The following is a 16,704-nucleotide window of genomic DNA, read 5'->3' on the forward strand; positions in this document are numbered from 1 at the left end:
TCAAGCTATACACCACTAAAGCCAGTGACTGATTGCAGTGGTCATATGTAAATGGACATGTCATCGCTCCAGCCAAGTAAAGAAAGATTGCTGGGGACCACCAGAGCAGCTGTGCTGAAGCAGCAGAGGTTTTATCAGGTGAATGTTGGTTTTATAGTTCTTTTTAGGACATTGCCTGCCTTTAACAAAACCCGTCTTATTTTACTGCTCTAATGACCTTCTGGTTATTGTTGACTAATGTGTTTGTAAGATGATTATGTGGCACTTTGCTGAAATTCTGCACCATTATCTATATTTTATAAGGTATGCCCCCTTGTTTACAAAGTCTTTTGTGCTGTCCACACAGAGGTCGTGTCCATAAGATGGTCGCTGATGGAGGGTCATATGACCAGGCAAATCACCTCCATATCATGCCTTCTCCATTCAAATACACTGCACCTGCCATCTGCACTTGTTCTGTTGGGCGTTTAGTGCAGGTGCAGTGTGGATGGAGGAAACATCACATGGAGGCGAGTTGCCTGGTCACATGACCCTCCATCAGCAGCCATCTTATGGACAGGAAAATGGTGAGGAATTTCTACAAAGACTATATGTGCCATATACTGTATACACCTCACAAACACATAGGTCAACAGTAATCAGAAAGTGGCCAACCCCTTTAAGGCTACGTTACTCAAGTAATTGTATCAGTACCACTATTGTTCATTGGCTGTGTCTGGCATTGCACCGCTTTCAAGAAACTGAGTGGCAATACCAGACACGGTCCAAAAAAGGAGATGTTTCTGGGAAAATTATACCTTTTTTTCCTAATCTCGTACAACCTGCATATGACACTTCAGTTAGAACAGGCTTGGGTGAAATATGGAAACCATGGTTTTACAGGTGCACAGTTTGAGGGTCTTGGCACACTTTACACCTGGTTCCCATTTACAACATGATATAATTTGTACCATGATCGTAGTGTCACCTCATTTTGCCAGTGAGACTAGTTTTGCGAGTTTACGGACACAATAAAGCTGATGACCATTCCCGCTTTCACAATGCCATCAGTACGGGAACACTGCTCCATCAGCACTATTTTAAATGCAAATGAGCGGAGAGTGGCGCTATTATACACACCTGTTCTGCCTTTGCATTTTCACACACAAAGATCTCGTACAGCATGGCAAACTCGGGGGCATTGTCGTTGACATCCAAGACCTTAATGTACACAGGAACGCGGCTACTTTCTTTAGGATTACCTGGAATAAAAAAGATGAGAGAGCTGGGTACAGTGGTTGTTGGAGGGCTAAATTGTGCAGAAGGCAGCTGTTAAAGGCTTGATTTCTGGAAAACAGTTTTTTTCTCTCTCTCTCTGTGTCTGTGAGTTTTTGGATCTGACAATCAGAAGCTTAATTAGAAGAACACAAGCTGTGTATCGCCAATTTTCCAGCCACCTTCTCAAGCAGAAAATCGTAGCCGCTTAGTAAATGTAGCATGACACTTTTGTTACAAAATCAAATGGGAAAAAAATGCATGTACCCTAAAACTAGAAAATACAACCCTATTAAAATAAACTTATCATGCATTATCTCCTAGTAACACTAGTCATATATGCTGTAAATATCGTACATAGCAAAAGGACAGAATTCTAGGCGGGTTGTATGAGATGAGGAGGAAGGCCATTTCCCCCCCCAAAAAAAACAGCACCACATCCATCAATAGACTGTATCTGGCATTGGAGCTCATTTCTGTTCAATGAATAGGGCTAAATACTATCCACTGCCCATGCACAGTTTGTAGAAAAAAAAAAGTCACTTTCTACAAATTTGACAGAACCCTTTTCTATGACAAGATGGGTACAGTTGTAGAAATATCTTATAATATGTAGACGCGTCCTGGAACGTCCTACAGTCATTAGCTGGTCAGCTGCTCCCCCTCAAATAGAAGTATTTGGCCAACATTTATCTAATGTGCATGACCGGCTTCACACTACACATCATACATATGATGTACGTAATTGGTGCATATTCATTTATCACATGCAGAATCTGTTTTAGATTAGGATGCGTTTTAAAAATTAACTTAATTAGGGTGCCTTTACACATAGGGGGCCATTTATGATCAGAAATATGCCTATATTAGGCATATTTCTGGCCCAGATTACAGCACAAAGGTTATTTGCACCGCAATTTGCGACTTTTCCCGGCTCACACCAGGTCTGAAAAAGTGGACGTGGTGTCGGTGGGGGTGGTGTCGGTGGTTTTAGGCTTAGAAAATGGTCTAAATATGAGCCAGCAAGGAAGTTGGCTTACATTTAGACCAGCGCTGGATATCCCGAAGTTATGTAGAGGCCAATGCCAGCGCAGGGGCTTATTAAGACCGGCGTCTAAAATGTTGGTCTTAATAATTAACCGCCATATTTTTCTGCACTTTTGCATTTTTAGCTGTGTTTTTGCTGCAAAAAGTCAACTCCAAATATCAGCTGAAGGTCTATGGAAAAGATGAAATGCAGGACATAGAAGCACAGTTTTTTTTTGCTTCTCGCATTTTTATTAATTACGTGGCTTTTTTTTATATCTTTCTTGCTTCTTTTCAAAAACGCAGCATGTTGTAGGTCTTGGTGTTTTGTCAGGTGTTATCACATCACTAGAGGTAAGACACACTGAAGGATATTTATTAGGCCCTTTATGTCAATATTGTGGCATAAAAAAGTCACACATTATGGAACACGCCATATGTGAGTCACAATTTGCGATTTTTTTAGGCTTCTCAACATTTCTCTGAAGTTGCGAGAAGGGGGGGCTTAGCAGGAGGGGGCACGGCTTTGCTGGATTAACTACAAACTAGCGTATGTTATAGTAGACTTTAGTTTCTGGGACACAAACTGCCAGTGACGCTACAAAAATATTAAGTGGCATCTGCCTCCTAATAAATTAGGCGCATCTCACTCCAGCGCAGCGGGATCAAGACTGGTGTATAGTAACTCCAGTCTTGATAAATGTCCCTCACTGTGTGCAAAAATGGCCAGAGACTGCCGATTATGTGTTTTACTAATAAATTATGTTATTTCACCTCATGTACAGTCAGGTCCATAAATATTGGGACATCGACACAATTCTAACATTTTTGGCTCTATACACCACCACAATGGATTTGAAATGAAACAAACAAAATGTGCTTTAACTGCAGACTGTCAGCTTTAAAGGGAACCTGTCACCGGGATTTTGTGTACAGAGCTGAGGACATGGGTTGCTAGATGGCCGCTAGCACATCCGCAATACCCAGTCCCCAAAGATCTGTGTGCTTTTATTGTGTAAAAAAAACCGATTTGATACATATGCAAATTAACCTGAGATGAGTCCTGTCCCTGACTCATCTCACGTACAGGACACATCTCAGGTTAATTTGCATATGTATCAAATCAGGATTTTTACACAATAAAAGCACACAGAGCTATGGGGACTGGGTATTGCGGATGTGCTAGCAGCCATCTAGCAACCCATGTCCTCAGCTCTATACCCCAAATCACGGTGACAGGTTCCCTTTAATTTGAGGGTATTTACATCCAAATCAGGTGAACGGTGTAGGAATTACAACAGTTTGCATATGTGCCTCCCACTTGTTAAGGGACCAAAAGTAATGGGACAATTGGCTTCTCAGCTGTTCCATGGCCAGGTGTGTGTTATTCCCTCATTATCCCAATTACAATGAGCAGATAAAAGGTCCAGAGTTCATTTCAAGTGTGCTATTTGCATTTTAAATCTGTTGCTGTTAACTCTCAAGATGAGATCCAAAGTGCTGTCACTATCAGTGAAGCAAGCCATCATTAGGCTGAAAAAAAAAAAAAAAAAAAAAAAACATCGGAGAGATAGCAAAAACATTAGGCGTGGCCAAAACAACTGCTTGGAACATTCTTAAAAAGAAGGAACGCACCGGTGAGCTCAGCAACACCAAAAGACCCGGAAGACCACGGAAAACAACTGTGGCGGATGACCGATTAATTATTTCCCTGGTGAAGAAAACACCCTTCACAACAGATGGCCAGATCAAGAACACTCTCCAGGAGGTAGGTTTATGTGTGTCAAAGTCAACAATCAAGAGAAGACTTCACCAGAGTGAATACAGAGGGTTCACCACAAGATGTAAACCATTGGTGAGCCTCAAAAACAGGAAGGCCTGATTAGAGTTTGCCAAACGACATCTAAAAAAGCCTTCACAGTTCTGGAACAATATCCTATGGACAGATGAGACCAAGATCAACTTGTACCAGAGTGATGGGTAGAGAAGAGTATGTAGAAGGAAAGGAACTGCTCATGATCCTAAGCATACCACCTCATCAGTGAAGCATGGTGGTGGTAGTGTCATAGTGTTGGCATGTATGGCTGCCAATGGAACTGGTTCTCTTGTATTTATTGACTATGTGACTGCTGACAAAAGCAGCAGGATGAATTCTGAAGTGTTTCAGGCAATATTATCTGCTCATATTTAGCCAAATGCTTCAGAACTGATTGGACGGTGCTTCACAGTGCAGATCGACAATAACCCAAAGCATACTGCAAAAGCAACCAAAGAGTTTTTTAAGGGAAAGAAGTGGAATGTTATGCAATGGCCAAGTCAATCACCTGACCTGAATCCGATTGAGCATGCATTTCACTTGCTGAAGACAAAACTGAAGGGAAAATGCCCCAAGAACAAGCAGGAACTGAAGACAGTTGCAGTAGAGGCCTGGCAGAGCATCACCAGGGATGAAACCCAGCGTCTGGTGATGTCTATGTGTTCCAGACTTCAGGCTGTAATTGACTGCAAAGGATTTGCAACCAAGTATTTAAAAGGGAAAGTTTGATTTATGAATATTATTATGTCCTATTACTTTTGGTCCCTTAACAAGTGGGAGGCACATATGCAAACTGTTGTAATTCCTACACCGTTCACCTGATTTGGATATAAATAACCTCAAATTAAAGCTGACAGTCTGCAGTTAAAGGGAATCTGTCACCTGCTTTTACCATTTTAAGCTGTCACCATCGCTATGTTCACTAAAGTACCTTATTTCCAGCAGTCTTCTTTTTACTTTATTTCGTTTTGTCCTTTTGATATAAAAGCCCTTTTTATGATATGCTAATGAGCCTCCAAGGTGCCCAGAGGGGCGTTTTTTTCCCTCCGGTGCCCAGTGACGCCCCCCTAAAGTGCCCAAGAACGCCTCTTGATCCTCAAATAACCTCCCACAGCCCCGGAAAACGGTTCCGCTCCCTCCCCACGTCATCGTCTACCTTCTAGAAATGCCCCGTCCTTCTTCCTGTCGGCGGCCAGAAAACTTGCGCAGACGCAGTACCGCCTGCGGCCTGCGCGATCATCAACCTCCTCAGGGCAACAGCGCTCAGGTTACATCACTGGGCTCGGCGCATGCCCAGTGAGACTTTTGAGGCTGTTGCCCTCAGGAGGTTGATGGCCGCCGACAGGAAGAAGGACGGGGCATTTCTAGAAGGTAGACGATGACGTGGGGAGGGGGCGGAACCATTTGCCGGGGCTGTGGAAGGTTATTTGAGGATCAGGAGGCGTTCTTGGGCACTGCAGGGGGGCGTCACTGGGCACCGGAGAGGGAAAAAAACGCCCCTCTGGGCACCTTGGAGCCTCATTAGCATATCATAAAAAGGGCTTTTATATCAAAAGGACAAAACAAAATAAAGTAAAAAGAAGACTGCTGGAAATAAGGTACTTTAGTGAACATAGCGATGGTGACAGCTTAAAATGGTAAAAGCAGGTGACAGATTCCCTTTAAAGCACATCTTGTTAGTTTCATTTCAAATCCATTGTGGTAGTGTATAGAGCAAAAAATGTTTGAATTGTGTCGATGTCCCAATGTTTATGGACCTGACTGTATATAGAAGACACTACTCTGAAATGCCCTGATGATTCGGAGCAGGGGCGTAGCTATAGGGGGTGCAGAGGTAGCAGACGTTACCGGGCCCAGGAGCCTGAGGGGGCCCAAAGACCCTGGCATTATAGAAAGTGCATACTGGTCAATTTACACCTCTGGCTAGAGGGAAGGGTTTAGGTTAAGAATTTGGCATGAGGGGGTGCCCTTTCAATGTTTGCCTCAGGCAGCAGGAAGGCTATGTGCTCCCCTGCCCCTTGCCAACAAGCACTAAGGGACGGGGGCCCAAGCTGAACTCTTGCACCAGGGCCCATGAGCTTTTAGCTACGCCCCTGATTCGGAGGGTACTGTAAATTACACTTCTGGATTGTGCACTTGTATAGATCACAGAGAGTGATCTGTAGTAGTTTTCCAGCAACTGTGAGATGAAAAACCATCTTGACATTGAACGCTTCTTGCAGCACAGATTTCAACCACAAGTTATAAAATAAGCATGGCAATGTAAAGTAATTACATGAGATGGTTTCATTTCAGTACCAAACCACCTAAGCTTTGTACTAAAAAGGGGATCTCAGCCACTGAGATTTCTTTGCTCTTAGAATGAGACTACAAAAGCCTTCCGTATATGAAAGGCATAAGCTATTTTTATCATTCTGCATGCGTTTTGCATTTTCCGTATGTCACACAAACATAATCCTCACGGGCAGTTCTATATGCATACACAGATGCATGCATACACTTACTTTATCAGTAAGGCTACTTTCACACTCGCGTTTGGTGCGGATCCGTCATGGATCTGCACAGATGGATCCGTCCAGATAATACAAACGTCTGCATCCGTTCAGAACGGATCAGTTTGCATTATCTTTAACAAAGCCAAGACGGATTCGTCTTGAACACCATTGAAAGTCAATGGAGGACGGATCCGTTTTCTATTGTGCCAGATTGTGTCATAGAAAACGGATCTGTCCCCATTGACTTACATTGTGTGCCAGGACGGATCCGTTTGGCTCAGTTTCGTCAGACGGACACCAAAACGCTTCAAGCAGCGTTTTGGTGTCCGCCTTCAAAGTAGAATGGAGACGGAACGGAGGCAAACTGAAGCATTCTGAGCGGATCCTTTTCCTTACAGAATGCATTAGGGCCAAACTGATCCGTTTTGGACCGCTTGTGAGAGCCCTGAACGGATCTCACAAATGGAAAGCCAAAAGCCTAGTGTGAAAGTAGCCTTAGATGTTTCTTTTATTAAGGATATTCTTTTGTGCTAGAGGACACAGCATTGTTTTTATTTTTTTACCTATGCATTCTGTCATTTTTCTATTGATATAGCCATACACGGTTTTGTTTCGTATAATTTGTAGTTTTCAATGCCACCGTTTTGGGGTACATATAACTTTGTGATTAACTTTTATTAACCATTTCTAGCGGAATGGGAAAAATGCAATTATGTTTTATGTTTGAAACTCACTGGGGTCCTTTATTAGGTCCAGCTGCCATCACAATCCATCAGTACCCAGTAATCCCATTGTGGTCACCAGTGATTATCAGCTGAGTGACAGAGGGAGACCTCTCCTCCTGTCTAAGCTCTTAGATACCATAGTCTATAGGATCTAAGTGGTTGAAGAGCTGGTCAGCAGTGTGGCAGGTGTATGTTCTACGCCCGCTCCATCCCAGCGCTGTACATATATGGCAGATCATGGGAATGACTTCCAACCTGTGCTGTATATATGGTACAGGGTACAAAAGTGGTAATCATGGTAAAACTCTTTGCCGAGAAAATTTTGCAGATTTACTTGCACTCCTTAAACAACAAATTCCACATCATCACAATAAACTGCGCCACATTTCAAAATTAGCCGTGTTACATAAACTGTATATAGAGAGAAACTCCTCTGATTAAGGATGCATTCACACGACCGTATGCATTTTTCGGTCTGCAAAACATAGGGATGACGTCCGTGTGGCATCCGTATTGTGTCCGTTTTTTTGCTGACCCATTGTAGCAATGCCTATTCTTGTCCCCAAACGGACAAGAATAGGATATGTTCTATCTTTTTTGTGGGGCTGCAGAACATGGTGTGCTGTCCGCATATTTTGCGGCCTCATTGAAATGAATGGATCTGCATCCAATCTGCAAGAAAAGCGGATCGGATGTGGACTAAAAATATGGTTGTATGAATGAGGTCTAAACATGTAATATTAGTAAACTATGAGTTACCATTTTTAGGCCTTCCTTGTGAAGGTTATCTGCTTATCATTCTGTTTGACAGTCTAAGGCTACTTTCCGGTATTGAGATCCGTCATAGGGTCTCAATAGCGGGGGGGAAAACACTTCCGTTTTGTCCTTACTCATTGTCAATGGGGACAAAACTGAACTGAACTAAACGGAGTGCTCCAGAATGCATTCCGTTCCGTTTGGTTGCTTCCTCTTCACAGACAGAATAACGCTGCAAGCTGCGGTTTTCTGTCCGTGATGTGGTGCAGAGCGGGACGGATTTGTTTTCTCAGACACAAAAGAAAACTGATCCGTCCCCCATTGACTTTTAATGGTTTTAAAGATGGGTCGGTCTTGTCTAATTTAGCGATAATACAACCAAATCCGTTTATAACAGATGCAGACGATTGTATTATCATGACGGAAGCGTTTTTGCTGAACCCTGCCGGATCCAGCAAAAACACTGGTGTGAAAGTAGCCTAATAATTCAGAATATCTACTACACAGGACACAGGATTTTGTGGACTGGTGTCAGCGGAACCAGCTCCAGATCAACGCAGGCAAAACCAAGGAGCTGGTGGTGGATTTCCGCAGACACAATCCCTCTGCTTTGGTTACGGTGAACATACAGGGAACGGACATTGAGGTGGTGAACTCTTATAAGTACCTGGGTGTTCACCTGAACAACAAACTGGACTGGAGCCATAACACTGATGCTCTTTTCAAAAAGGGTCAGAGCAGACTCTATTTGTTGAGGAGACTGAGGTCCTTTGGAGTGCAGGGGATGCTCTTAAAGACCTTCTTTGACTCAGTGGTGGCATCAGCCATATTCTATGGTGTGGTTTGTTGGGTGAGCAGCTTATCTGTGGCTGAGAGACAGAGATTAGATAAGCTCATTAAGAAGGCCAGCTCTGTCCTAGGTTGTCCCCTTGATCTAGTGCAGGAGGTGGGTGACAGAAGAACTCTAGGAAAATTAACATCACTGTTAGACAATGGCTCCCACCCCATGCACGAAGCTGTTGTGGAGCTGGAGAGCTCCTTCAGTGGCAGACTGCTGCATCCTAGGTGCACAAAGGAATCCTTCCTCCCAGCAGCGGTTAGGATTTATAACCACCACTGTTCCCAGAAACCCAGTAGTGAATTTTTAAAGTAAATTCTGTGTTATGTTTTTCTTGTATTTTACTCTTCAATTTCTAATTACTCTTATTTTGCTCCAGTTGTGAATGTGATTGCTGCTGTTATGCCAAAATTTCCCCACTGAGGGACAATAAAGGGATTTTCTTCTTCTTCTTCTACTGCAGCATCTATTGAACCCTAATGCTGTATTAAAGGATTTTTACTATGCACATAGAGCCATAACTAAAATCTGATTTTAAGTGCCATTTAATCACTTGATAATGTTCTCTTTTACACACTTCAATGACAGCGTGTCCTATACAGTCTACAAGATGCAATTTGAAAGTGTGTGCATCTGCCAATATCAGATCCTCATGTGTAATTGTGTCTGCCGTTCAGATTGACTTCATAGTGGTTACTAATTTTATTAACTTTAATCTTGCTCTGGGTGACTTCCAGTAAAGAGAGCAATGCATTTGTGTCAGCTTTGACTGGGAATATAGTACGAAGCAATTAGTAAATGGTTATTGTTTTAGAATAGATTAAATTATTATAGCCAAACATCATTTGTTAGCGCAATTACATTCCATTAACTGAGGGTTTTCCATTTATCTGTGCTTCTTTTGAAAACACACATGCACACTCCCAAAGTCCCTATCTCCAGTTCTCATATTTGCTCAAAGCATGGATCCAGAAATGAGAAAGCTACAATTAGAATCCAAGTCGACTAACTACGCTTTCCAAAATATCTTAAAGAGAACCTGTCAAAATTTTTTATCTGTCAGGTAAAACCAGATACCAGAATATATCCTATTTTTCTAATGTTTTTATTTTCTGATTGCAGATTCTTTTTTTTTCTATTTCCTGACCATTATTATGGTGGCGGCCATCTTGCCTCAGCTGTTCATAACAGCATTTAGAAAGCAATAATAAAATTGCTTTACGGCAGCCCCATGGTCCATAGACATGATGGCCATTGACTTCTATAGTAGAGTTTTCTAGGCATGCTCTGTGCCCTGTGCAGAGGTCATTGTACAAGGAAAGAATAGATAAGCTTTGACAATCACCTATTGGTGGATCCTGTGTTATCTATACACAGAGGCGATTTACGTCTAGGGCTGTATTACACGAACAGATTATCTGGCCAATCAGACCAATAGTTGGTGTGTAAACGGCCATCGGACCAATGACTGGTCAGAAATCTGTCAGACATATAATACAGATAATCTGTTTGTATAATACAGTCCTAATCGTGCATGTCATAATAAGCAGATAACTGTGGTAAAGTGATCGGAACAAACCAAGAAATGGCGTATAGTATTAGGCCTAGTGGCCAGTATGAAAACTGAAGGATTTTACACATGTGACATGGAAAGTTAAAAATAACATCATCAAAAACTCTTTACAAATGTGTTTAAAATAAAAATGTGATTTAAACAATGGGTTGTTTTTCGATGACACATTCCCTTTAAGCATAAAAAGACCCCACTTCATCACTATAGGGACAGCATTGATATTTAGGACTGACTTACTGATTTCTGTAGCAATTACAGTAATATTGTGCCACAGCAGTGACTCTCGATCCAGAGTTTTAGAAGTAAAAATCGATCCATTTCCAGAGTCAATGTTGAATATCCTATCCATGTCTGTATGACGATCCACAGAATACCTGCAAACACAGTCCAACCATTAGGTGTTATCCTTTACCCAGTGCAGCGCCCAGACGTCGCCTCGAAATGTTAACAGCAATAATACAATACGTTGAATAAGAAATGACATTTAAAAATTGCTGCTATTTAAAAATAGCAGCAAAAAAGCCTACGATTACGTAGAAAGCCTGCAATGTCACTACATTGTTAAGAACAACGTTTTACTATCTGGAAATATCTAACACTATAAATGTCAAAACATTTTAAATAGAGTAAAATCTCAGCTTCCTAACAACAAGCTCTTGAATAATATCTTTCTGATGGAAGCTTAACTTACTGGGTTTTCTACATGCAGCACACACTGTCCTGAGATGTTCCAGAATGGCAAATGTGGGATACATTTGTGATTCTTACCTCCATGTTAACTCTTTGTAAAGATACAACCAATCTCATGTTGTTTGAGTGGCACACTTACTTGGCTGTGTCCATGTACAGTGGATTTCACACAACAAAACTATGGCAACTTACCATACAATACAAGAGGTTGGGGTTTTCAAAGCCCTATTCACATGTATCGTACAAATTACACACAAAAATTTGAGCATGCTATGCTTTCTGTAGCTTGTGAGAGGCGGAAACAACACAGCTCGCCGAGCAACACCGTTTCAGTAACTCCTTTTCACTTCTATGGTAGTTAGGGAAACAGCACAGTACAGTGAGCAGTAAACCCAGCCATCTCTTGGAGGCTCGATGTGGTGGCCAGAAGGACCGGGTGAGGAAGGATGGGGATGTTACCTCTAAGCCTTAGCAGCTGCTGAATAGAGTAATTAGGGAGCTGGGCACTATTCCATCAAAAGTGGACAACTTGTTAATAAGTATACAGTCCGATGTAGGTCCCGCTATGTAAACCAGCAATTATGTGCCGCCATTAACAATTAGTATTCTTTTAACCACTACTTTTAACAATACATTTAAAACATGTGACAACTTGGCTGCCCAAACGACCCATTGGGGGGTTGTACCCTTAACGTAGGGTACATAAAGTTACTATTGGGGTTATGTGCTATTAGGGTGTGTTCACACATTCTGTTTAATTTGCATTAACTTTAGCACCGCAATTTGACTATGACATGTGAGGCCTTCAGTCTCATTCAGATGTCAGTAGAATGAACTAGCGTTCATATTAAAGCCACAAATCTCAGCCTGACAAATTAAGTCTTACATGGAGGCACTCAGATACACAGATACATTTACCACATATATGGAGACAATTATACTTAGAGTTTCTACATACAAGGATGTACACATTTACTATATATATATATATATATATATATATTGTGACACATTGAGAGTTTTGGTCTGGGAAAACAGGTATTTTCCTCCCAGCATGTGCTGCTGGGCTGATTTACAGACAGGTGAGGTCAAATACCGGACCGGATTTTAAGTGTCGGTCCAGGATTTGGCAGCACTTGGCTGTCCTTAAATAGGCAGCTGGGCTCAGAAGCTATGTCTCTGTGTTGGGATCTGGGAGCCTTGTGTCTAGATAAAGGCTTGCTACCTGTTTGGCGTTAAAACAGGTTGGTGCTGCTATGCTCAAGGACTCTTTGAGGCAGCATTGCTGCATGGTGTGAATTACCACCAACACCGCAAGGTGACTTTTTGCTTGATTATGACTGCTTGTTTTGTCACTTAATCACAGGGTACCTCCTGTTATAAAACGTAGCCTTTAATGTTTAGTATGTATAAAATAACAAACTCCCACAAAAACAAAACACAGAAAGAAAAAGAAAAGAAAAAACGACACTGCATGAGTGGATATGCGCTTTGTGCGCTCTTAGGCAATGTAATGTTCCTGTTCCTCACTAAGGTATTTGAGGACACTGTGTTATAGGCAGGGTTGTTGCTTCCTGGTTTGGGCCTGTCCCTAGATATGGCCCTATAATGCGTGGTCCCTGCCTAAAAACAGAATGGCTGCCCCGACAGGGGCGATCCCGTGTTCAGGAACCTCCTGGAATGCCCTAGACTGACCCTATTAAGGGATGTACTGGGCAGAGCCTGGTCGGATGCCCAGTTGGTAGTGGCCTAGTCTAGGTACAAAAAATAATAACTCTTCAGTACACAAAGCAGCAGAGTATCTACTGCTGTATATGCACTGAAAATAACAAGTGCTCAATATAATATGTCGTTTAAACGATACAAAAGAGTAAAGATACTCGGTATATACAATAATCTATGTACATATTCTAAGCAGCTGCTGAGTACATACATTGGTATAATTCGCAGTGCAGCTGTCTATCAAGATGCCAAACACATTATTGTTTTCAATGCAGTATTATAGGCGCCTGGAATTGCTGCCCTAAAGCAACAGCACACACGTAGGCGCCTCAGTTCCAACGCGTTTCGCCCACACCAATAACCTGGGCTCATCAGGGGACACCTGATTCTGTGTCCTAATAGGCATCAATGCTTAAGTGAAGAAAACACAATAATCCTCCTCACTGATAACACTTATAAAGTTGTCATCTATAACAGGCTGTCATTCGTTACAACAGTACATTAATCATTCACGACAGATAACTCTTATGATATAACTAGACATTAAGCCCGTTATAATAACGGGCGCTAGAACAGTAGTGTATAAACATTAGTAGAAACAGTCTATATTAAATAGTAAGATAATTTAACCACATTGTATTTCTTGTTTTATTTTCTTTTGTCAAAAATATTTTGGAAAGAAGTCAAAAGTAAATTAATAATAAAAATAAAATGGAAACGTATATATCACGATACAGTAAGTATAATTTGTAACAATCTGCAATATACAGGGTGGGCCATTTATATGGATACACCTTAATAAAATGGGAATGGTTGGTGATATTAACTTCCTGTTTGTGGCACATTAGTATATGTGAGGGGGGGAACTTTACAAGATGGGTGGTGACCATGGTGGCCATTTAGAAGTCGGCCATTTTGAATCCAACTTATGTTTTTTCAATAGGAAGAGGGTCATGTGACACATCAAACTTATTGGGAATTTCACAAGAAAAACAATGGTGTGCTTGGTTTTAACGTAACTTTATTCTTTCATGAGTTATTTACAAGATTTTGACCACTTATAAAATGTGTTCAATGTGCTGCCCATTGTGTTGGATTGTCAATGCAACCCTTTTCTCCCACTCTTCACACACTGATAGCAACACCGCAGGAGAAATGCTAGCACAGGCTTCCAGTATCCGTAGTTTCAGGTGCTGCACATCTCGTATCTTCACAGCATAGACAATTGCCTTCAGATGACCCCAAAGATAAAAGTCTAAGGGGGTCAGATCGGGAGACCTTGGGGGCCATTCAACTGGCCCACGACGACTAATCCACTTTCCAGGAAACTGTTCATCTAGGAATACTCGGACCTGACACCCATAATGTGGTGGTGCACCATCTTTCTGGAAAAACTCAGGGAACGTGCCAGCTTTAGTGCATAAAGAGGGAAATACATCATCATGTAGCAATTTCGCATATCCAGTGGCCTTGAGGTTTCCATTGATGAAGAATGGCCCCACTATCTCTGTACCCCATATACCACACCATACCATCAATTTTTTTGTTCCAACAGTCTTGGAGGGATCTATCCAATGTGGGTTAGTGTCAGACCAATAGCGGTGGTTTCTTTTGTTAACTTCACCATTCACATAAAAGTTTGCCTCATCACTGAACAAAATCTTCTGCATAAACTGAGGGTCCTGTTCCAATTTTTGTTTTGCCCATTCTGCAAATTCAGTGCGCCGATCTGGGTCATCCTCGTTGAGATGCTGCAGTAGCTGGAGTTTGTAAGGGTGCCATTTGTGGTAGATAATATCCGCCGAAGGGATGTTCGACTAATGCCACTCTCCAGTGACATGCGGCGAGTGCTACGCTGTGGGCTCTTGCTGAATGAAGCTAGGACAGCCACTGATGTTTCTTCATTAGAGACAGATTTCATGCGTCCACATTTTGGCAAATCCAACACTGAACCAGTTTCACGAAAACTTAGCAAGCAGTTTGCTAACTGTAGCATGGGAGATGGGTGGTCTCGTAGAGTGTCTTGCATTGAAATCTGCTGCAATGACCCGGTTACTGCATTCACCAGACATCAACACAATTTCTATCCGCTCCTCACGTGTTAACCTCGGCGACATGTCAATGACTGTAAACAAAGAGAAACTTGTAAATAACTCATGAAAGAATAAAGTTACGTTAAAACCACACCATTGTTTTTCTTGTGAAATTCCCAATAATTTTGATGTGTCACATGACCCTCTTCCTATTGAAAAAACAAAAGTTGGATTCAAAATGGCCGACTTCAAAATGGCCGCCATGGTCACCAACCATCTTGAAAAGTTTTCCCCCTCACATATACTAATGTGCCACAAACAGGAAGTTAATATCACCAACCATTCCCATTGTATTAAGGTGTATCCATATAAATGGCCCACCCTGTACAATACCTGAATCAGATATTCAGGAAAAGGGTATTTTTTAACCTCTTGAAATTTTTCTATAAAATTTCTTTATACACAACATTTCTTGTAAATATTCTATCTGAATTTGGCAACAGTTTGCCTTGTTCAGGACCATCTACAACCTCCTTGACAACCACATCTGAAAAAGTTCTAACTCTAGATAATGCCACATATAATTGACCGTGGCAGAATACTGGTTCTGGCAAGTAAATGCCAACTTTGTCTAAGGTTTGCCCCTGAGCTTTATTAATTGTCATGGCAAAGGCTAATGCAACTGGAAATTGTCGTCTTCTTAAGGTAAATGGCAAATTAGTAGAGGATGGAGCTAAATCAATACGTGGAATAAAGACCATGTCCCCTTCCGCTGAACCTGTTATTACTTGAGCAATAATGAGGTTTCTTTTCAAGTCTTTAACAAAGAGGCGGGTTCCATTGCACAATCCTCTTTTAGTGTTTATATTTCTGAGGAGCATAATTATTGCTCCCTTTTTAAGGTTCAGTTTATGCCTCGGCATTCCTGTTGGAGTTAACTCATTAAGAAACTCTATAGGATACTTCTGCATATCTTCCTCAGTTGAGTCATCAATTGAGTTTGAGCTAAGAGTCTTCAGGCAAACCGTCAATGTGTGGTGTATCACCATTGCCAACTTGGATCAACCAATTGCTGAATTCAGTATCAACTGAACGGATATTGTTTGTAAGGTTAAGTATTTGGAAGTTTTCCCACAGTTTATTATACTTTATACATGCTTCAACAATTTTTGTCCGGTCACCATGAGGAACCACTGGAAGTGTTTGGCGAAAATCTCCACCAAGTAATAAAACTTTTCCTCCAAAGGGTTTCTGGTTATCCATTATTTCTTTTAGCAGTTTGTCAACCACTGTAAGAGCAATAGACGGGGCCATTGTACACTCATCCCAAATGAGCACTGTAGATGATCTCAAATTTTCAGCATCAGCAGAATTGAGACGCATATTTGATATTGAGTTCTCAACTATCGGAACAGGTAATTTGAACTGAGAGTGGTATGTTCTTCCACCCTCAAGAAGATTGGCTGCTATACCTGTTGAGGCTACAGGGAGTGCAATGTTACCTCCTCCACGAACTGTGCTGAGAAGGGTTTTGTAAAGATACGTTTTACCACTACCTCCTGGACCATCCAAGAAAAAACAACGGTTGCAAAGGTTGTCATTTTTGCTTGCAGACAATATTTTTCTGAAGCTCTTTTTTGTTCTCTGTTTAATGTTTTCTCCATTTCTTCAGCTCTGTATTTTTGTAAAGTTGATCAGTATTTGGCATTGTGGAAGGCAATCCAAAATCTTCACAGTTTTTGCCATGTAGTACCAGAATGTTGGCTATTTCTTTAA

The 16,704-nt window shown here is 41.6% G+C and overlaps 1 protein-coding gene across 3 annotated transcripts in view; it reads right to left on the minus strand.

The window, feature by feature from the left end:
• Nucleotides 1-16,704, minus strand: part of LOC121001695 (cadherin-6-like) — a 393,550-nt gene that overhangs the window by 33,148 nt on the left and 343,698 nt on the right. For all 3 annotated transcript variants that reach the window (XM_040432869.1, XM_040432870.1, XM_040432872.1), the window contains 2 exons: nt 10,721-10,857; nt 1,120-1,241 (listed from right to left, as the gene is read on the minus strand). In XM_040432869.1, the coding sequence (XP_040288803.1) occupies nt 1,120-1,241; nt 10,721-10,857 (259 nt within the window). The remainder of the gene's footprint in view (nt 1-1,119; nt 1,242-10,720; nt 10,858-16,704) is intronic.

The sequence above is a fragment of the Bufo bufo genome, chromosome 5 (assembly GCF_905171765.1).
Source record: "Bufo bufo chromosome 5, aBufBuf1.1, whole genome shotgun sequence".
NCBI classification, from domain to species: domain Eukaryota; kingdom Metazoa; phylum Chordata; class Amphibia; order Anura; family Bufonidae; genus Bufo; species Bufo bufo.